A 22893-nucleotide genomic window follows, 5' to 3' on the forward strand; every position below is an offset into this window, starting at 1 on the left:
AGTCATTCAGTTAGTCGGTCATTCATTCAGTCAGTCAGTCACTCATCCATTCATTTATTCATTCAGTCAGTCACAGTCATTCAGTCAGTCAGTCAGTCAGTCAGTGTCAGTCACTGCCAGTCACTCATTCATTCAGTCAGTCAGCTATTCAGTCATTCAGTTGGTCAGTCATTCAGTCAGTCAGTCACTCATTCATTCATTTATTCATTCAGTCAGTCACAGTCATTCATTCAGTCAGTCACTCATTCATTCATTCAGACAGTTAGTCATTCATTCAGTCAGTTAGTCATTCATTCAGTCAGTCAGTCACTCAGTCAGTAATTCATTCAGTCAGTCAGTCATTCAGTCAGTCAGTCAGTCAGTCACTCAGTCATTCATTCATTCACTCAGTTGGTCAGTCACTGTCAGTCATTCATTCGTTCATTCATTCAGTCAGCCAGTCATTCGTTCATTCATTCAGTCAGTCAGTCACTCAGTCATTCATTCATTCATTCAGTCAGTCAGTCAGTAACTCAGTCGTTCATTAATTCAGTCATTCACTCAGTCATTCATTCATTCAGTCAGTTAGCCAGTCAGCCAGTCATTCAGTCAACCAGTCAGTCATTCATTCACCCAGCCAGTCAGTCAGTCAGTCACTCAGTCAGTCAGTCACTCATGGAGAAGCAGCATGGCTCAGTGGAAAGAGCCCGGGCTTTGGAGTCAGAGGTCACGGGTTCAAATCCCGGCTCCACCCACTTGTCAGCTGGGTGACTTTGGGCAAATCACTTCTCTGGGCCTCAGTTCCCTCATCTGGAAAATGGGGATTAAGACTGTGAGCCCCCATTGGGACAAGCTGATCACCTTGTAACCTCCCCAGTGCTTAGAACAGTGTTTTGCACATTGTAAGCACTTAATAAATGCTATTATTATTATTATTGTCATCTGGGTGACTTTGGGCAAGTCACTTCACTTCTCTGGGCCTCAGTGAACTCCTCTGTAAAATGGGGATGAACACTATGAGCCCCAGTGGGACAACCTGATCACCTTGTTACCTCCCCAGCACTTAGAACAGTGCTTTGCACATAGTAAGCACTTAATAATCAATCATATTTGTTGAGCGCTTACTGTGTACAGAGCACTGTACTAAGTGCTTAATAAATAATAAATGGCTTAATAAATGCCATTATTATTATTATTATTATTCAGTCAGTCAGTTAGTCATTCATTCAGTCAGTCATTCATTCACTCATTCATTCAATCGTATTTATTGAGCGCTTACTGTGTGCAGAGCACTGGACTAAGCGCTTGGGAAGTACAAGTTGGCAACATCTAGAGATGGTCCCTACCCAACAACAGGCTCACAGTCTAGAAGGGGAAGACAGACAACAAAATAAAACAAGTAGACAGGCGTCCGTAGCATCAGAATAAATAGAAGTAAAGCTAGAAGCACATCATTAACAAAATTAATAGAATAGTAAGTATGTACAAGTAAAATAAATAGAGCAATAAACCTGTACAGACATATATACAGGTGCTGTGGGGAGGGGAAGGAGGTAGGGCGGGAGGGATGGGGAGGAGGAGAGAAAAAAGAGGGTTCAGTGTGGGAAGGCCTCCTGGAGGAGGTGAGCTCTCAGTAGGGCTTTGACGGGAGGAAGAGACCTAATTTGGCAGATGCGCTGAGGGAGGGCATTCCAATCATATTTACTGAGCACTTATTGTGTGCACAGCACTGTACTAAGCGCTTGTACTACACAGTCATTCATTCACTCATTCATTCATTCATTCATTCAGTCAGTCTGTCAGCCAGTCATTCATACTGAGTGCCTACTGTGTAAAGAGCACTGGACTAAGCGCTTGTACTAAGCAGTCATTCATTCATTCATATTTATTAATAACAATTTCGGGATAATGATTCATTCATTCGTATTTATTCATTTAATTTCATTTCATTTATTCGTATTTATTCATTCATCTATTCATTTCATGTCATTTATTCATATTTATTCATTCATTTATTCATTCATTTCATTTATTCATATTTATTCATTCATTTATTCATTTCATTTCATTTATTCATATTTATTCATTCATTTATTCATTGGTATTTATGTTGCCAACTTGTACTTCCCAAGCGCTTGGTACAGTGCCCTGCACACAGCAAGCGCTCAATAAATACGACTGAATGAATTTATTACTGATAATAATTGCGGTAATAATAATAATAATAATAATGATAGTAGTAATAGCGGTATTTGTTAAGTGCTTACTAGGTGCCTTCATCCCCATTTTCCAGATGGGGGAACTGAGGCAGAGAGAAGTGGAGTGACTTGCCCAAAGTCACACAGCTGACAAAGTGGCGGAGGCAGGATTAGAACCCATGACCTGTGACTCCAGAGCCCGGGCTCTTCCCACCGGGCCACGCTGCTTCTCCCTTTTCATCATTTGGCGGTTGGAAAACACAATTCCAGATCGTGGTTGGAAGGTACCGTCACCGTCTGGCTGATCAGAGTGGGGATTCAGAAACTACAGTGCCTGTTTTTTAAAGGAGGGCCTCAAACTATAGCCCAGGGAATGATTGACTGCTTTTCAAATTTAGAGCACTCCTGGGAATGACCCTTTGGCTTCGCTTGGGGATTCGAACCCACGACCTCTAACTTCCAAGCCCGGGCTCTTTCCACGAACAATAATAATAATAAGAAGAATGGCATTTGTGAATCAATCAAGGGGAGCGCCTCTTCTTTAGACATTACGGCTTCGTTTCTTTGGGGCGGCCCTCTTCTGGAACTTACGGTAGGCCGCCCTCGTGCGCAGAAGCGGCGGAGCTGGGGCCCCGCCCGCCGTCCGGCCAGACGATTGGTCGAAGCAGGCCCCGCCCACCTTCCCGGCCATCCGATTGGTCGAAGCGGGCCACGCTACCGGACCCCGCCCACCCGCCCGCCGTCCGGCCAGCCGATTGGTCGAAGCAGGCCCCGCTCCCGGCCCCAGACCCCGCCTGCCTGGCCGCCGTCCGGCCAGCCGATTGGTCGAAGCGGGCACGCTCCCGACTCTAGACCCCGCCCGCCCTCCGGCCAGCCGATTGGTCGAAGCAGGCCCCGCTCCCGGCCCCAGACCCCGCCAGCCCGGCCGCCGTCCGGCCATCAGATTGGCCGGAGCGGGCCCCGCCCCTGGCTCCAGATCCCGCCCCCCTCCCGCCGTCCGGCCATCCGATTGGCCGGAGCGGGCCACGCCCCCGGATCCAGACCCCTCCCGCCGTCCGGCCAGACGATTGGCCGGAGCGGGCCCCGCCCCCAGCTCAGACCGCGCCCATCCGATTGGTCGGAGCAGGCCACGCCCTCAGATGAAGACCCCGCCCTCCCGCCGTCCGGGCACCCGATTGGTCGAAGCGCGCCCCGGCCCCGGCGCCCCGCCCGCCCGTCCGCCCTCCAGTCATCCGATTGGCCGGAGCGGGCCCCGCCCCCGCATCCAGATCCCGCCCACTCGCCCGCCGTTCGGCCATCCGATTGGTCGAAGCGGGCCACTCTCCCGGCTCCAGACCCCGCCCGCCGTCAGGCCATCCGATTGGTCGAAGCAGGCCCCTCCCACGGCTCCAGACCCCGCCCACCCGCCCGCCGTCCGGCCATCCGATTGGTCGAAGCGGGCCACGCCCCCGGCTCCAGACCCCGCCCACCGTCCGGCCAGACGATTGGTCGAAGCAATCCTGTATATATGTATATATGTTTGTACATATTTTGTATATATTTATTACTCTGTTTATTTACTTATTTATTTTACTTGTACATATCTATTCTATTTATTTTATTTTGTTAGTACGTTTGGTTTTGTTCTCTGTCTCCCCCTTTTAGACTGTGAGCCCACTGCTGGGTAGGGCCCGTCTCTATATGTTACCAACTTGTACTTCCCAAGCACTTAGTCCAGTGCTCTGCACACAGTAAGCGCTCAATAAATACGATTAATGATGATGATGATGATGATGATGATGATGATGATGAAGAAGCAGGCCCCGCCCCCAGATCAGACCGCGCCCATCCGATTGGTCGAAGCAGGCCACGCCCCCGGGTCCAGACCCCTCCCGCCGTCCGGCCATCCGATTGGTCGAAGCAGGCCACGCCCTCAGCTGCAGACCCCGCCCGCCCGCCCGCCGTCCGGGCACCCGATTGGTCGGAGCGGGCCCCGGCCCCGGCGCCCCGCCCGCCCGTCCGCCCTCCAGTTATCCGATTGGCCGGATCGGGCCCCGCCCCCGCATCCAGATCCCGCCCACCCGCCCGCCGTCCGGCCAGGCGATTGGTCGAAGTGGGCCACGCCCCCGGCTCCAGACCCCTCCCACCGTCCGGCCAGACGCTTAGCCGGAGCGGGCCCCGCCCCCGGCTCCAGATCCCGCCCATCCGATTCGTCGAAGCAGGCCACGCCCTCAGCTGCCGTCCGGGCACCCGATTGGTCGAAGCGGGCCCCGCCCCCGGCTCCACGCCCGCCCGTCCGCCCTCCAGTCATCCGATTGGTCGGAGCAGGCCCCGCCCCCGGTTCCGGACCCCGCCCACCCACCCGCCGTCCGGCCATCCGATTGGTCGAAGCAGACCCCGCCCTCCCGCCGTCCGGGCACCCGATTGGTCGGAGCGGGCCCCGGCCCCGGCCCCCCGCCCGCCCGTCCTCACTCCGGTCATCCGATTGGTCGGAGCGGGCCCCGCCCCCGGCTGCGGGCCCCGCCCACCCGCCCGCCGTCCGGCCATCCGATTGGTCGAAGAGGGCCACGCCCCCAGGTCCAGACCCCGCCCACCGTCCGGCCAGACGATTGGCCAGAGCGGGCCCCGCCCCCGCCTCCAGACCCCTTCCACCCGCCCGCCGTCCGGCCATCCGATTGGTCGAAGCGGGCCACGCCCCCAGGTCCAGACCCCGCCCATCCGATTGGTCGGAGCAGGCCACGCCCTCAGATGCAGACCCCCGCCAGTCCGCCCTCCAGTCATCCGATTGGTCGGAGCGGGCCCCGCCCCCGCATCCAGATCCGGCCCACCCGCCCGCCGTCCGGCCATCCGATTGGTCGAAGCGGGCCACGCCCCCAGGTCCAGACCCCGCCCGCCGTCCGGCCATCCGATTGGTCGAAGCAGGCCCCTCCCATGGCTGCAGACCCCGCCCACCCGCCCTCCGTCCGGCCATCCGATTGGCCGGAGCGGGCCACGCCCCCGGATCCAGACCCCTCCCGCCGTCCGGCCAGACGATTGGCCGGAGCGGGCCCCGCCCCCAGCTCAGACCGCGCCCATCCGATTGGTCGGAGCAGGCCACGCCCTCAGATGAAGACCCCGCCCTCCCGCCGTCCGGGCACCCGATTGGTCGAAGCGCGCCCCGGCCCCGGCGCCCCGCCCGCCCGTCCGCCCTCCAGTCATCCGATTGGCCGGAGCGGGCCCCGCCCCCGCCTCCAGATCCCGCCCACTCGCCCGCCGTCCGGCCATCCGATTGGTCGAAGCGGGCCACGCTCCCGGCTCCAGACCCCGCCCGCCGTCAGGCCATCCGATTGGTCGAAGCAGGCCCCTCCCACGGCTCCAGACCCCGCCCACCCGCCCGCCGTCCGGCCATCCGATTGGTCGAAGCGGGCCACGCCCCCGGCTCCAGACCCCGCCCACCGTCTGGCCAGACGATTGGTCGAAGCAATCCTGTATATATGTATATATGTTTGTACATATTTTGTATATATTTATTACTCTGTTTATTTACTTATTTATTTTACTTGTACATATCTATTCTATTTATTTCATTTTGTTAGTACGTTTGGTTTTGTTCTCTGTCTCCCCCTTCTAGACTGTGAGCCCGCTGTTGGGTAGGGACTGTATATGTTACCAACTTGTACTTCCCAAGCGCTTAGTACAGTGCTCTGCACACAGTAAGCGCTCAATAAATACGATTAATGATGATGATGATGATGATGATGATGATGAAGAAGCAGGCCCCGCCCCCAGATCAGACCGCGCCCATCCGATTGGTCGAAGCAGGCCACGCCCCCGGGTCCAGACCCCTCCCGCCGTCCGGCCATCCGATTGGTCGAAGCGGGCCCCTCCCTCGGCTCCAGATCCCGCCCACCCGCCCGCCGTCCGGCCATCCGATTGGTCGAAGAGGGCCACGCCCCCAGGTCCAGACCCCTCCCGCCGTCCGGCCAGACAATTGGCCGGCGCAGGCCCCGCCCCCAGCTCAGACCCCGCCCATCCGATTGGTCGAAGCGGGCCACGCCCTCAGCTGCAGACCCCGCCCTCCCGCCGTCCGGGCACCCGATTGGTCGGAGCGGGCCCCGGCCCCGGCGCCCCGCCCGCCCGTCCGCCCTCCGGTCATCCGATTGGTCGGAGCGGGCCCCGCCCCCGCATCCAGATCCCGCCCACCCGCCCGCCGTCCGGCCATCCGATTGGTCGAAGCGGGCCACGCCCCCGGCTCCAGACCCCGCCCTCCCTCCCGCCCATCCGATTGGTCGAAGCAGGCCACGCCCTCAGCTGCCGTCCGGGCACCCGATTGGTCGGAGCGGGCCCCGCCCCCGGCTCCCCGCCCGCCCGTCCGCCCTCCAGTCATCCGATTGGTCGGAGCAGGCCCCACCCCCGGTTCCGGACCCCGCCCACCCACCCGCCGTCCGGCCATCCGATTGGTCGAAGCAGGCCACGCCCTCAACTGCAGACCCCGCCCTCCCGCCGTCCGGGCACCCGATTGGTCGGAGCGGGCCCCGCCCGCGGCGCCCCGCCCACCCGCCCCCCGTCCGGTCATCCGATTGGCCGTAGCGGGCCCCCCCCCACCGGCCCCGGGCCCCGCCCCCCCGCCCGCCGTCCGTCCCTCCGATTGGCCGGCGCCGGCCCCCGGCCCCGCCCCCCGGGGGTCCCCGTCCCGCCCTCCGGTCCCGCGGGCGCCGGGAAGATGGCGGCGGAGATCCACTCCCGGCCCCCGAGCCGCCGTCCCGCCCTGCTGAGCAAGCTGGAGGGCCACCAGGACGCCGTGACGGCCGCCCTCCTCATCCCGCTCCACGACGGGATCATCACCGCCGGCCGGGACCGGTACGGAACCCGGGACCCCGGGACCCCTGCCCTCTCCGTTCCCTCCCGGTCTTTCCTTTCTTTCCGCTTCCTTTTCCGTTCTTTCCTTTCTTCCTTTTCCTTTTCCGTCCCATGGAGAAGCAGCCCGGCTCAGTGGGAAGAGCGCGGACTTTGGCATCGGAGGTCACGGGTTCAAATCCCGGCTCTGCCACTTGTCAGCTGGGTGACTTTGGGCCTGTCACTTGACTTCTCTGGGCCTCAGTTCCCTCATCTGGAAAATGGGGATGAAGACTGTGAGCCCCCCTGGGGACAACCTGATCTCCTGGTAACCTCCCCAGTGCTTAGAACAGCGCTTGGCACATAGTAAGCGCTTAATAAATGCCATTATATTTTCTATTCTTGCTCGTCTTTGCCTTCCTTCTCTCCTTTCCCTTCTGGTCTTTCCTTTCTTCCTTTTCCATTCTTTCTTTCCATTCTTTTCTATTCTTGCTCGCCTTTGCCTTCCTCCTCTCCGTTCCCTCCCGGCCTTTCCTTTCTTTCCGCCTGCTTTTCCGTTCTTTCCTTTCTTCCTTTTCCTTTTCCATCCCATGGAGAAGCAGCACGGCTCACTGGGAAGAGCGTGGACTTTGGCATCGGAGGTCACGGGTTCAAATCCCGGCTCCGCCACTTGAAAGCTGGGTGACTTTGGGCCTGTCACTTGACTTCTCTGGGCCTCAGTTCCCTCATCTGGAAAATGGGATCAATCAATCAATCGTATTTATTGAGCGCTTACTATGTGCACAGCACTGTACTAAGCGCTTGGGATTGGCATCACATAGAGACGGTCCCTACCCAACAGTGGGCTCACAGTCTGAAAGGGGGAGACAGAGAACAGAACCAAACATACCAACAAAATAAAATAAGTAGGATAGAAATGTACAAGTAAAATAAATAAATGAATAAATAAATAGAGTAATAAATATGTATGTACAACCATATATACATATATGCAGGTGCTGTGGGGAAGGGAAGGAGGTAAGACGGGATGGAGAGGGGGACGAAGGGGAGAGGAAAGAAGGGGCTCAGTCTGGGAAGGCCTCACAGTCTAGAAGGGGGAGACAGACAACAAAACATATGATTTGTGCTCTTGGAGATAGCGTCTGTCTCAGAGTTGGGAGTGGAACAGCTGGAAGGAAGGAGCGAAACAAAACCAAAGTCGTCGGGATGTAAATATTTTCAGATCCAGGCTCTGTTTCAGAAACACTAGCGACGGTTGTTGGATTAATCGTGTTATTAATGACAAACTTTTCTAGTGTAAATTGCTAAATGCTGGGAGTTGGGGAAAACGTTCGGACACTGGTAGTCTTAGAATAAGAAGAGTAAGTCAGTTAAGGATGGGGAGTGTCCTGGGGGAGACATTGTGGCCAAAATTGCTTTCAGGGGTTTGTTTTTAATGGTATTTGGCGAACGCTGACTGTGTCCCGAGCACTGTCCTAAGCACTGGGGTCTAATCGGGTTGGACACGGTCCGTGTCCCGCGTGGGGTTCACAGTCTTATTCCCCATTTCTGAACTATTACACATCGTTAATAAAATAAATAGAATGGTAAATATGTACACATAGACACCAGTGCTGTGGGGAGGGGAAGGGAGTAGGGCAGAGGGAGGGAGTGGGGGGGATGAGGAGGAGGAGGAGGAGAGGAAAAGGGGGGCTCAGTCTGGGAAGGCTTCCTGGAGGAGGTGAGTAATAATAATAATAATAATGATGGCATTTGTTAAGCGCTTACTATGTGCAAAGCACTGTTCTAAGCGCTGGGGGGGATGCAGAGTGATCAGATTGTCCCACGTGGGGCTCACAGTCTTAATCCCCATTTTACAGCTGAGGGAACTGAGGCCCAGAGAAGTTAGGTGACTTGCCCAAGGTCACACAGCAGACAGGTGGAGGAGCTGGGATTCGAACCCATGACCTCTGACTCCAAAGCCCGGGCTCTTTCCACTGAGCCACGCTGCTTCTCCTCAAGGCCGTGTTCACACTTGGGAGATGGCACCGCACCTTGGCCCGTTCCTCACAACATCCCGGTTTGTTCAGGTGTGGGCAGGGATTGTCTATTGCGGAATTGTACTTCCCAAGCGCTTAGTACAGTGCTCTGCACACAGTAAGCGCTCAATAAATGCGATTGAATGAATGAATGAACTATTATGACCTGTCTGCTCAGTAGAGAAGCAAACGATTCGTACCTTTTATCATCATCGTCATCAATTGTGTGTGTGAGTGTGAGAGTGTGTGAGTCTTTGTTTTTGCATGCTGCAGTTCAAATCGGTTTTTTTAGTGGTCTAAATTCCTTGAAGGTAGCATTTGACTTTCATGCCTCCCATGTTCCAGACTAGACTAGATCTTTTTGTGACTATAAAGTTTTGTCCAGTTGTAAAAGACGGGAATTACAATGCTCAGCTCCTATTTTTCAGAGGAGCGTTATAGTAATAATGCTTCTCGTTAAATGCTGACCTTGTGCCCAAACCCTGTAAGAAGCACTGAGATATACTCAATACAGTCGGATCAGATATAATCCCTGTCCCTCATAGTCTAGAAAGGAGGGGAAACGGGGCATTTAATGCCCATTTTACAAATGAGTAAACTATCTGTGTACATATTTACTATAAAGATAGTCACTTTTCCATTGTACTAGGCGGAGAAATTCAAATACGTTTGAGGATCTCCAAATGCCTCGTCTGAATAACTGTGGTATTTGTGAGGCGCTTCCTATATGCCAGGCACTGTACTAAGCGCTGGGGTGGTTACAGGCACACTGAGTTGGACACAGTCCCTGTCCCACGTGGGGCTCACAGCCTTAATCTCCATTTTACAGATGAGGGAACTGAGGCACAGAGAAGTGAAGTGACTTGCCTAAGGTCACACAGCAACCAATTGGCGGAGCCAGGATTAGAACCCGTGACCTAGAAACTCCCAGGCTTGGGCTCTTGAAGTGCATGCTGCACTTCAAATCATTTTTTTCGTAGTGTAAATTCCTTGAAGGTAGCATTTGACTTTCATGCCTCCCATGTTCCAGGCTAGTCTAGATCTTTTTGTGACTATAAAGTTTTGGTCCATTTGTAAAAGACGGGAATTACAATGCTTAACGATTTTTCAGAGGAGCGTTATAGTAATAATGTTTCTCGTTAAATGCTGACCTCGTGCCCAAACCCTGTAAGAAGCACTGAGATATACTCAATACAGTCGGATCAGATATAATCCCTGTCCCTCATAGTCTAGAAAGGAGGGGAAACGGGGCATTTAATGCCCCCTTTACAAATGAGTAAACTATATGTGTACATATTTACTATATTTTACTATACTATATATATATATACTAAATATATACTATACTATACTATATATTTACTATAAAGATAGTCACTCTTCCATTGTACTACGCGGAGAAATTCAAATACGTTTGAGGATCTCAAAATGCCTCGTCTGAATAAGAATAATAATAATGATGGCATTTATTAAGCGCTTACTATGTGCAGAGCACTGTTCTAAGCGCTGGGGGGGATACAAGGTGATCAGGTTGTCCCACGTGGGGCTCACAGTCTTCACCCCCATTTTCCAGATGAGGGAACTGAGGCCCAGAGAAGTGAGGTGACTTACCCAAAGTCACACAGCTGACAAGTGGCAGAGCCGGGATTTGAACCCATGACCTCTGACTCCAAAGCCCGGGCTCTTTTCCACTGAGCCACGCTGCTTAACTGCGGTATTTGTGAGGCGCTTCCTATATGCCGGGCACTGTACTGAGCACTGGGGTGGTTAAAGGCACACTGAGTTGGACACAGTCCCTCTCCCACGTGGGGCTCACAGCCTTAATCTCCATTTTACAGATGAGGGAACTGAGGCACAGAGAAGTGAAGTGACTTGCCTAAGGTCACACAGCAGCCAAGTGGCGGAGCCGGGATTAGAACCCGTGACCTACAGACTCCCAGGAATGTGCTCTATCCACAGAGCTACGCCGAATAAAACAGAGTAGCCTAGTGGAAATAGGCCCGAGAGTCCGGTGACCTGGGTTCTAATCCCAGCTCCGTCACTTCCATTCATTCATTAAATCAATCGTATTTATTGAGCGCTTACTGTGTGCAGAACACTGTACTAAGCGCTACTTAGTACAGCAGCGTGGCTGTGGGGAAGCAGCATGGCTCAGTGGAAAGAGCCCGGGCTTTGGAGTCAGAAGTCATGGGTTCAAATCCTGGCCCCGCCACTTGTCAGCTGGGTGACTTTGGGCAAGTCACTTCCCTTCTCTGGGCCTCAGTTCCCCCATCTGGAAAATGGGGATGAAGGCTGTGAGCCCCACGTGGGACAACCTGATCACCTTGTAACCTCCCCAGCGCTTAGAACAGTGCTTGGCACATAGTAAGCGCTTAATAAATGCCAGCGTTATTATTATTATTATTACTTGCCTGCTGTGTGACCTTGGGCACATCATTTAGCTGTGACGCAGTTTACTCATTTGTAAAATGGGCGTTAAAGGCCCCGTTGCCCCTCCTTTTTAGACTATAAGTCCTATGAGGGACAGGGATTATATCTGACCCGATTGTATTGAGTATATCGCAGTGCTTCTTACAGTGCTTGGCACAAGGTCAGCATTTAACAAGAAAAAATATTACGATAACATCCCTCTGAAAAATAGTTGAGCATTGTAATTCCCCTCTTTTACAAATGGACGAAACTAAGTAGACACTAGAAAAATTTTCTGTGATTTTATAGTTCAAGAAAGCAGGTCTGGAATTTTTGATTACCAGTCTTTATTCTCATTTGGCCGTGTTTCTTCCTCCCAATATCACATACTAATAATAATAATGGCATTTATTAAGTGCTTACTATGTACAAAGCACTGTTCTAAGCGCTGGGGAGGTTACAAGGTGATCAGATTATCCCACGGGGGGCTCACAGTCTTAATCCCCATTTTACAGATGAGGGAACTGAGGCACAGAGAATAATAATAATAATAATGGCATTTATTAAGCGCTTACTATGTGCAAAGCACTGTTCTAAGCGCTGGGGAGGTTACAAGGTGATCAGGTTGTCCCACGGGGGGCTCACAGTCTTAATCCCCATTTTACAGATGAGGTAACTGAGGCACAGAGAATAATAATAATGGCATTTATTAAGCGCTTACTATGTGCAAAGCACTGTTCTAAGCGCTGGGGAGGTTACAAGGTGATCAGATTGTCCCACAGGGGGCTCACAGTCTTAATCCCCATTTTGCAGATGAGGTAAATGAGGCACAGAGAATAATAATAATGGCATTTATTAAGCGCTTACTATGGGCAAAGCACTGTTCTAAGCGCTAGGGAGATTACAAGGTGATCAGGTTGTCCCACAGGGCGCTCACAGTCTTAATCCCCATTTTACAGATGAGATAACTGAGGCACAGAGAATAATAATAATGGCATTTATTAAGCGCTTACTATGTGCAAAGCACTGTTCTAAGCGCTAGGGAGATTACAAGGTGATCAGGTTGTCCCACAGGGGGCTCACAGTCTTAATCCCCATTTTACAGATGAGGTAACTGAGGCACAGAGAAGTGAAGTGACTTCCCCAAGGTCACACAGCTGACAATTGGCGGAGCCGGGATTTGAACCCGTGACCTCTGACATCCAAGCCCGTGCTCTTTCCATTGAGCCACGCTGCTTCTCAAGCGCTTAGTCTAGTGCCCTGCACGCAGTAAGCCCTCAATAAATACGGTTGAATGAATGAATAAAATGAGGGCATTTGTTAAGCGCTTACTATGTGCAAAGCAGTGTTGTAAACGCTGGGGAGGTTACAAGGTGATCAGGTTGTCCCACGGGGGGCTCACAGTCTTCATCCCCATTTTAAAGATGGGGGAACTGAGGCTCCGAGAAGTGAGGTGGCTTGCCCGAGGTCACACAGCAGACATGTCAGCGTGGCTCAGTGGAAAGAGCCCGGGCTTTGGAGTCAGAGGTCTGGGGTTCAAATCCCAGCTCCGCCACTTGTCAGCTGGGTGACTTTGGGCAAGTCACTTCACTTCTCTGGGCCTCAGTTACCTCATCTGTAAAATGGGGATGAAGACTGTGAGCCCCCCGTGGGACAACCTCACCTTGTGTCCTCCCCAGTGCTTAGAACAGTGCTTGGCACATAGTAAGCGCTTAATAAATGCCGTCATTATTATTATGTGGCGGAGCCGGGATTCGAACCCATGACCCCTGACACCAGAGCCCATGCGCACAGTCTTTTAATGCCCATTTTACAGATGACAGAGCAGAGGCACAGAGAAGTGGCTTGCCCAAGGTCACACTCCACTGAGCCAACGCTGCTTCTCTTAGTGCTGTGTGCCAAGCACAATGCTAAGTGCAGGTATATATATATATATATATATATATATATACCGGATAATCAGATTGGACATTCAGACGATTTTTGACACCCGTCTACGTGTTTTGTTGTGTTATTTTTTTGTCTCCCCAGCCCGTGAGCCCGTTGTTGGGTAGGGACCGTCTCTATATGTGGCCGACTTGTACTTCCCAAGCGCTTAGTACAGTGCTCTGCCCACAGTAAGCGCTCAATAAATGCGATTGAACGAGTGAAAGCAGCAAAAGAGCCCGGGTTTTGGAGTCAGAGGTCATGGGTTCAAATCCCGGCTCCGCCAATCGTCAGCCGCGTGACTTTGGGCAAGTCACAACTTCTCTGTGCCTCAGTTCCATCATCTGGAAAATGGGGATGAAGACTGTGAGCCCCCCGTGGGATGACCTGATCACCTTGTAACCTCCCCAGTGCTTAGAACATACGTATAAAGCAAATTCTCGTTTTGTGATGAGTGATTGAGGCAGTGAATCTTTCTGTCTGGGAACAAATGACGCAACTCCACATACGCATTTCAGCGGAAGCTTGTGATATTTGTTGCAAAGATACTGCAAGACCAGGGTTTGGCAAAATGTACTTATTTCAGGGTTATATTCGGATATAATGACCCCGGTAAGAGGAACCTCAGTATTTCATCCCGTAAAAAAATCGCTTGGCCTAAGATGCTGGTTATAGTGATTAGAAAATTAAAAGATTATATGTAAATAGTCAGGTTCCCCCCCCCCACCCATAACAACACATTTCCCCTTTGTGAGAATCGTGTCGTGATTTAAAAGCTGCTTAAATTTGGTGAGCAGATGAGACTTCCCCTAGATTTCGACGTGAGTTATACCTAACGATGTAATGACAGCATACGATGTGCATGGCTTTGGTTGTGGGGCTCATTATCCTTCGTGGTGAAATGGTCTTTGTTCTGTAATTGCACATAGTAAGGGCTTAATTACCATTATTATTAGTAGCCACATCACATTTTTTCGTCTTAGTCTCTCTTAGCACATTATCCTTTGTGGTGAAACGATCTTTGTTCTGTAATTGCACATAGTAAGGGCTTAACAATTACCATTATCATTAATAGCCACGTCACATTTTTTCATATTACTTTCTCTTAGCACGGACTCTACCAGGAGTGGGTTTGTTTTGAATGGAATAGATTGTTTCGATTCATCAAGTTATGGTTTCATAAGGTCACTCTTGCCAAGGAGCATGCCTGCCAACTTTGCCACGTTGTACTCTTCCGAGCGCTTAGTATAGCGCTCAATAAATACCACTGATTGCCTTCATAATCACGCGTAAGAACGAACAGCAGTGATTGCCGGCGCTTAGTACAGTGCCTGCCAAGTAGTAAGCGCTGAACGGGAATCTAAACCCAGGGTGGGCAGAGATTGTCTCTCATTAGTGGCACTGGTATTGACTATTGTCTACTCATTATTATTAGAGATATAGCCCACAGGTGCCACCTTGACCTCTTGAGCAGTTCCATCAGCATCATTTGGGGGATATACTCAAGTGCCCAGGGCAGTTTGGGGGCAGCCATGGACCTGAAGGGGCACGGGGCATGCATTTTGCTTATCTTTATAGCCCACAGGTGCCACCTTGACCTCTTGAGCAGTTCCATCAGCGTCATTTGGGGGATATACTCAAGTGCCCAGGGCAGTTTGGGGGCAGCCATGGAAGGCTCTGAGGGGGCACGGGGCACACATTTCACTTATCTTTATAGCCCACAGGTGCCACCTTGACCTCTTGAGCAGTTCCATCAGCATCATTTGGGGGATATACTCAACATCAAATGGCAGAACAGGATCGCAGAGAAGCCTGGACTCAAGTCAGACTTCGTTTGGTCCATGTCTCCCCACTCTTCAAGAGCCTCCAGTGCTTGCCCATCCACCTCCACGTCAAAAAGAAAGCCCGTACCATCGGCTTTAAAGAACTCATCACCTTGCTCCCTCCTATCTTACCTCTGAATCCAACCCAACTTGTACTTCCCAAGCGCTTAGTACAGTGCTCTGCACACAGTAAGCGCCCAATAAATACGATTGGTTGATTGATTGAATCCCCACTGCAACTCAGCCTGCACAATTCGCCCCTTCTCACTGTACCTCGATCTTGTCTGTCTTGCCTCTGACCTCTTGTTCACATCCTGCCTCTGGTCTTTAGGGACCGTCTCCAGATGTTGCCGACTTGTACTTCCCAAGCGCCTAGTACAGTGCTCTGCACACAGTAAGCGCTCAATAAATACGATTGAATGAATGAATGTAAGCTCCTTGGGGGGAGGAATCTATAGTTTTGTACTCTCCCAAGCTCCGAGTAGAGATACCATTGCCCGATTGAGAAGCAGCGTGGCGTAGTAGAAAGCGCACGGGCTCTAGAGTCAGAGTCATGGGTTCAAATCCCGGCTCCACCACTTGCCAGCTTTGTGACTTTGGGCAAGTCACAACTTCTCTGGGCCTCAGTTACCTCATCTGAAAATGGGGATGAAGACTGTGAGCCCCACGTGGGACAACCTGATCACCTTGTAACCTCCCCGGCGCTTAGAACAGTGCTTTGCACATAGTACGTGCTTACTAAATACCATTATTATTATTATTATTATTATTGATCACCCTCCTTTGACCCCAGGAATGTGATGGCTGACACCGTGTGCTCTTGAAGGGTTTGCCAAACTCCAGAAGTGGCCACTGTGCTCGGATTCTCCCAGCCTCTGGTTTTATTCCAAGGGAAATCGGGGCTCACCGTTGTTGGCAGGAACCGTGTCTACTAACTCTATTGTGCTTTACCCTCCCAAGCGCTTAGTACAGTGCTCTGCCTACAGTAAATGTCGATAAATATGGTCGTTTGATGGTTCCCGTAATTTTTCTTTTCTCAGACTGTACACCCAGTGTGAGGTGAGGAGGTCATAGGTACAGGGAAAGAGTTGAGTTGAAGAAACAGCGTGGCTCAGTGGAAAGAGCACAGGCTTGGGAGTCAGAGGTCATGGGTTCATATCCCGGCTCTGCCACTTGTCAGCTGTGTGACTCTGGGCAAGTCACTTCACTTCTCTGTGCCTCAGTTCCCTCATCTGGAAAATGGGGATTGACTGTGAGCCCCCAGTGGGACAACCTGGTCACCTTGTAACCTCCCCAGTGCTTAGAACAGTGCTTGGCATGTAGTAAGTGCTTAATAAATGCCATTATTATTATTATTATTATTATTATTATTATTATTATTATTGACAGATAATTAAGACTTCTAGAAGTTTTCCTGGTGCAGTGCTTCTCTTGACCTGCACCTGGGTTGTCTGGGTTATGGATTAATGCAGAGCTCCAGGGTGGTATGTACCTGTGGCTTTGGCTCACAGTCCAGAAGGGGAAGGCAGACAACAAGACAAGTAGACAGGCATTCCCTACCCACAATGAGCTTACAGTTCATTCATTCAATCGTATTTATTGAGCGCTTACTGTGTGCAGAGCACTGTACCAAGCGCTTGGGAAGTACAAGTTGGCAACATATAGAGACGGTCCCTACCCAACAGCGGGCTCACAGTCTAGAAGGGGGAGACAGAGAACAAAATAAAACATATTAACAAAATAAAATCAGTAGAAAAATATAGAACGCTTCACGAATTTGCGTGTCAGTTTCTGCAAGTGCTGCTGAACTCTGGGGAAGCAGGAGGGGAGGCAGCAACGGAAGCGGCTTCTCTTTTTCCCCCATTCCTGTTCCTACTGCTGCTCTAAGTACAAGGTAATCAGTTCCCACACGGCGCTTCCAATCTAAGTAGAAGGGAGAACAGGTATTGAACCCCCATTTTGCAGGTGAGGAAACTGAGGCACAGAGAAACGCTTGCCCATTGCAGGGAAATGACTTGCCCAGAGTCACCCAGCGGACATCTGGAGTTCGAATCCAGGTCCTCTGACTCCCAAGGCGTGCCCTTGCCACTAGGCCATGCCCCTTCACAGTCTCACTTCAGTTTGGACCGATCTGTCCGTTCCGTTTTAACGCCTTGGGGTGCAAAAAGCGCCTACCGTGCTTCGGTTTCATAAGGGTTACAGCCTCTGAAATAGAAATGGGAGCAGATAATGAGAAGCAGCGTGGCTCAGTGGAAAAGAGGCAGAGGTTATGGGTTCAAATCCTGGCTCCGCCAATTGTCAGCTGGGTGGCTTTGGGCAAGTCACTTCACTTCTCTGGGCCTCAGTTCCCTCATCTGTAAAATGGGGATGAAGACCGTGAGCCCCAAGTGGAACAACCTGATCACCTTGTATCCCCCCCAGTGCTTAGAACAGGACTTTGCACATAGTAAGCGCTTAATAAATATTATTATTATTATTATTATTATTATCATTATAATGGGAACTCTGGGGTCCTGAGAGAAGCAGCAGCACCAGTCGCAGAGGAGCAGGTGATGAGCCCACCTCCCACACGACTTGGAAGCACATCGAAACCGATTCTTTGGGTTGTTTTTTTTCCACTTGAACCACATTCATTCATTCATTCCATCATATTTGACCGCTTAACTGTGTGCCGAGCACTGTACTAAGCATTTGGGAGAGTACAATACAACAATAAACATTCCCTGCCCACAACAAACTTACAGTCTAGAGAGTCACATCCAGGCTGAGTGAATATTTCCGTGTGAGGACGGAGGGATGCATATCTGAGGACCTGCTGGGAGGGAGAGAGGGGAGTCTCCCTGGTGAGAAGAAAATACGCCGAGGGAGTGGTGGGAAATGGCATCTGAAATCTTCAGGTTGCTTGGTTCGATTTCTGTGCCACTTGTGTGCTGCGGGACCTTGGACAAGTCACTTCTCTCTGCCTCGGTTTCCTCATCTGTAAAATGGGGACTGAGACCGCGAGCCCCACGTGGGACGGGGACTGTGTCCACCCCAATTTGCTCGTTTCCACCCCAGCGCTCCGTACGGGGCCCGGCACGTAGTAAGCGCTTAACAGATTCCACAATTATTATCAAAAGGGTTGAAAATCAGGTAGCAGGCTTCCATCCAAATCCAAAACTTCAGAGGACGCAAACCTCGGTTTTAAAGTGAGGGCGTTAGAGCAAGAATGATGACACGTTAAAGACAAGTAACACTGAACTCTGGCCGTCAAAGGGGGAGTCTAGCGGGGAAGGGGACAATTGTTTAGAAGCTCATTTTAACAAGTCATTGATTTTAGTAATGTCATATTTACACAAGCCTTAGGATAAGTATTCCTAAGATGGAGAGGGAGAGCAGGGCGTTCTGGGACAGCTGCGTCCATGGAGTCGCTATGGGTTGGAGATGACGGGATGACGTAACTGAGGCACGGAGAAGTTAAGCGGCTTGCCCGAGGTCACACAGCAGGCGGGTGACGGAGCCAGGATTGGAACCCACGTCCTCCGACTCCCAAGCCCGGGCTGTTTCCACTGAGCCACCCTGCTTCTTACCAGGAGAGGGGATACGTGGCTGTGTTTGTAAGTGGGGAAGGAGCCGTTGGAGACCGAACGGTTGAAGATGGCAGTCAAGGGGAGAAGAAGATGGGGCAAATGTTTTAATAAGAGGGAATAATAACGATGGCATTTATTAAGCTCTTACTCTGTGTACGAAGGACTGTGCTAAACGCTGGGGCGGTTACAAGGTTGATCAGGTTGTCCCGCAGGGGGCTCACAGTCTTCACCCCCATTTTACAGATGAGGTAACTGAGGCCCAGAGACGTTAAGTGACTTGCCCAAAGTCACACAGCTGACAGTTGGCAGAGCTGGGATTTGAACCCATGACCTTCCTCCCTTCAAGGCCCTAGTGAGAGCTCACCTCCTCCAGGAGGCCTTCCCAGACTGAGCCCCTTCCCTCCTCTCCCCCTCGTCCCCCTCTCCATCCCCCCCATCTTACCTCCTTCCCTTCCCCACAGCACCTGTATATATGTATATACAGGTATATATATACATATATGTATATACATGTATATATATATGTATATATGTTTGTACATATTTATTACTCTATTTATTTTACTTGTACCTATCTGTTCTATTTATTTTATTTTGTTAGTATGTTTGGTTTTGTTCTCTGTCTCCCCCCTTTTCGACTGTGAGCCCACTGTTGGGTAGGGACCGTCTCTAGATGTTGCCAACTTGTCCTTCCCAAGCGCTTAGTACGGTGCTCCGCACACAGTAAGCGCTCAATAAATACGACTGATTGATTGATTGATAGTAGTCGTGTCTCAGACACCGGCTTTATGTGGAACAGTCCTTCCCAAACTGTTTTCCGAAGGAAGCAAGGCAAGAGGAAGTATCTTTTCCTCTGCCTGACTCGGTGATCATCACAAGGTCCTTGCGAGGGAAAGACTCAATTCAGTTGTGAATCACTGAATTGGAAAAATAAGGGAGTGGGCTGAATTGCGAATCATTCGCTGGTTTCTCCGCTGGCCAAGACTGAACTCTAAATATAGTGAGATGGTTTCAGGACCTCCAGAAAGTGAAGTCCAAAAGATAGACTTTTCTAACCGGTAGGAAATCATATTATTCAGTTTTATATTCTTGGGTTCCTGAGAAGCAGCGTGGCTCAGTGGAAAAAGCACGGGCTTTGGAGTCAGAGGTCATGGATTCAAATCCCGGCTCCGCCAACTGTCGGCTGTGTGACTTTGGGCATCATCATCATCAATCGTATTTATTGAGCGCTTACTATGTGCAGAGCACTGGACTAAGCGCTTGGGAAGTACAAATTGGCAACATATAGAGACAGTCCCTACCCAACAGTGGGCTCACAGTCTAAAAGAGTGGGCTCACAGTCTAAAAGACACTTCACTTCTCTGGGCCTCAGTTCCCTCATCTGGAAAATGGGGATTACAACTGTGAGCCCCCCGTGGGACAACCTGATCACCTTGTAACTTCCCCAGCACTTAGAACAGTGCTTGGCACGTAGTAAGCGCTTAACACATACCATTATTATTATTATTATTCTAAATTGGTCACGATAGGGAGAAATTGTATATATTTTGCATCACTCCAATTCATTGGGTGGATGGGTGACTTCTTTCTAATTCCCTGAATCGACTATTCTACTGAAAAGAATATCAGTTCTTCAAAGTGTCTCTTTTTGCCATTTCTGTGACAGCCAGCACGTTGGCTTTTTAATCCGCATTTTTGTCCTCCCTTCTTTTCCCATCACCTGTAAATTATTTGATGTCAGTCCCTCCTGCTTGTCTGTAAATTCGTTATTGAGCACCTACTGTGTGCAGGGCACTGTGCTGACGCTTGGAAAGTACAGTTCAGCGTGGCTCAGTGGAAGGAGCATGGGCTTTGGAGTCAGAGGTCATGGGTTCAAATCCCGGCTCCGCCAATTGTCAGCCGTGTGACTTCGGGCAAGTCACTTCACTTCTCTGGGCCTCAGTGACCTCATCTGTAAAATGGGGATGAAGACTGTGAGCCCCCCCATGGGACAACCTGATTACCTTGTAACCTCCCCAGCGCTTAGTACAGTGCTTTGCACTTAGTAAGCGCTTAATAAATACCATTATTATTATTATTATTATTACAGTTCAGCAACAGAGACAATCCCTACCCAACAACGGGCTCCATCTTTTTGGTTGGGGATCTAGCGTACCAACTCTGTTGTATTGTACTTTCCCAACTCGGTACACTAATCGGCGCACAATAAGCACTCAAAAAATGCCAGCGATTAACATTTTGTTAAAAGCTTTCACTGCTGACAGCTCTTCTCGTCATCATCATCATCATCAATCGTATTTATTGAGCGCTTACTGTGTGCAGAGCACTGTACTAAGGGCTTGGGAAGTACAAGTTGGCAACATATAGAGACAGTCCCTACCCAACAGTGGGCTCACAGTCTAAAAGGGGGAGACAGAGAACAAAACCAAACATACTAACAGAATAAAATAAATAGAATAGATATGTACAAATAAAATAAATAAATAGAGTAATAAATATGGGCGCCTCCCAGAATAAGCACTTCGTACAGTGCTCTGCACACAGTAAGCGCTCAGTAAATTCGATTAAATGAAGAGGCCATTTAACTCCTGTCTCCGAGGCAGTACCCTCAGCAGTGAGAGATCATTGTCCTTGGGTGGTAATGTAATTTACTGTTGCATTCTCTTATTACATCGAGTATTGTTTTTCTCTCGAACTTGAGACGTTAATGTAAAATCCGTTGCAATATTCAGTTTGCAGCCACTGTCAAAGTACCGCATTGGAGTTCAAGAAATGTCCGCTTTTAGTTCATCAAACCAAATCACCGCACTTCTTGGGTTCCTGAGAAACAGCCTGGCTCAGTGGGAAGAGCCCGGGCTTTGGAGTCAGAGGTCATGGGTTCAAATTCCGGCTCCTCCAACTGTCGGCTGTTTGACTTTGGGCACGTCACTTCACTTCTCTGTGCCTCAGTTACCGCATCTGGAAAATGGGGATTAAAACCGGGAGCCCCCCGTGGGACAACCTCATCACCTTGTCACTTCCCCAGCACTTAGAACAGTGCTTTGCACATAGTAAGCGCTTAACAAATACCATTATTATTATTCTAAGTTGGTCACAATAGGGAGAAATTGTATATTTCGCCCTGTTTGTTTTAGTGTTTGTCACCTTTCTGCCCCTGCTGTTTGATAATTTTATGAAAGATTAAGGGATCAGCCTGCTTTTCAGCATCCGTCTTCCATGTTGCCGAATTGCGCCTTCCAAGCGCTTAGTACAGTGGTCTGCACGCAGTAAGCGCTCAATAAATGCGAAGGAACGAATGAATGAATAGAAGCAAATTGGGTGGGACGCAGTCCCTGTCCCACGTGGGGCTCAGTCACCATTTTCCAGGTGAGGTCACTGAGGCACGGAGAAGTAAAATGACTTGTCCAAGGTCACACAGCAGTGGCGGAACCGGGATTAGAGCCCAGGATCTTCCGATTCCCAGGCCTGTGCTCTATCCATTGCGCTTCTTGAAGCGAGGAGGGACTCCGATTTCGGGCCAATTCCAGGATTTTTGCCCCCAAGGCTTGCCTTGAGACATGTTAGTTGCCATCTTTTCACCCTGTGTGGGGATTTACAGTAGTTGGTAGGGACCGTCTCTATATGTTGCCAACTTGTACTTCCCAAGCGCTTAGTACAGTGCTCTGCACCCAGTAAGTGCTCAATAAATACGATTGATGATGATGATGATAAAACGGATACGGGGCCAAGAGGCCTTTCCTTCCACGCTGGGTAGGTGTAAATACACTTCATTAATTTTCTGCTGCCTCCTCCTGCCTTCCTGTCCGTAATTTATATATTTGTATTTCTGTCTCCCTGTCCGTAATTTATTTATTTGTATTTCTGTCTCCCGCTGTAGACTGCAAGCTCATTTATTTATTTGTATTTCTGTCTCCCTGTCCGTAATTTATTTATTTGTATTTCTGTCTCCCGCTCTAGACTGCAAGCTCATTTATTTATTTGTATTTCTGTCTCCCTGTCCGTAATTTATTTATTTGTATTTCTGTCTCCCTGTCCGTAATTTATTTATTTGTATTTCTGTCTCCCGCTGTAGACTGCAAGCTCATTGTGGGCAGGGAATGTGTCTGTTTATTGTTATATCGTACTCGCCCAGGCAGCTAGTACAGTGCTCTGCACACGGGAAGCGCTCCGTAAATAC

At 50.5% G+C, this 22893-nt stretch overlaps 1 protein-coding gene across 1 annotated transcript in view; it reads left to right on the top strand.

The window, feature by feature from the left end:
• The first annotated feature begins 6858 nt into the window (after positions 1–6858).
• The window catches only part of WDFY1 (WD repeat and FYVE domain containing 1), a 76181-nt gene continuing 60146 nt past the window's right edge, over positions 6859–22893 (top strand). Inside the window, exon 1 of the mRNA XM_038749111.1 lies at positions 6859–6995. Coding sequence (XP_038605039.1) covers positions 6859–6995 — 137 coding nt within the window. The remainder of the gene's footprint in view (positions 6996–22893) is intronic.

Source organism: Tachyglossus aculeatus, chromosome 7 (assembly GCF_015852505.1).
Source record: "Tachyglossus aculeatus isolate mTacAcu1 chromosome 7, mTacAcu1.pri, whole genome shotgun sequence".
Lineage (NCBI taxonomy): Eukaryota > Metazoa > Chordata > Mammalia > Monotremata > Tachyglossidae > Tachyglossus > Tachyglossus aculeatus.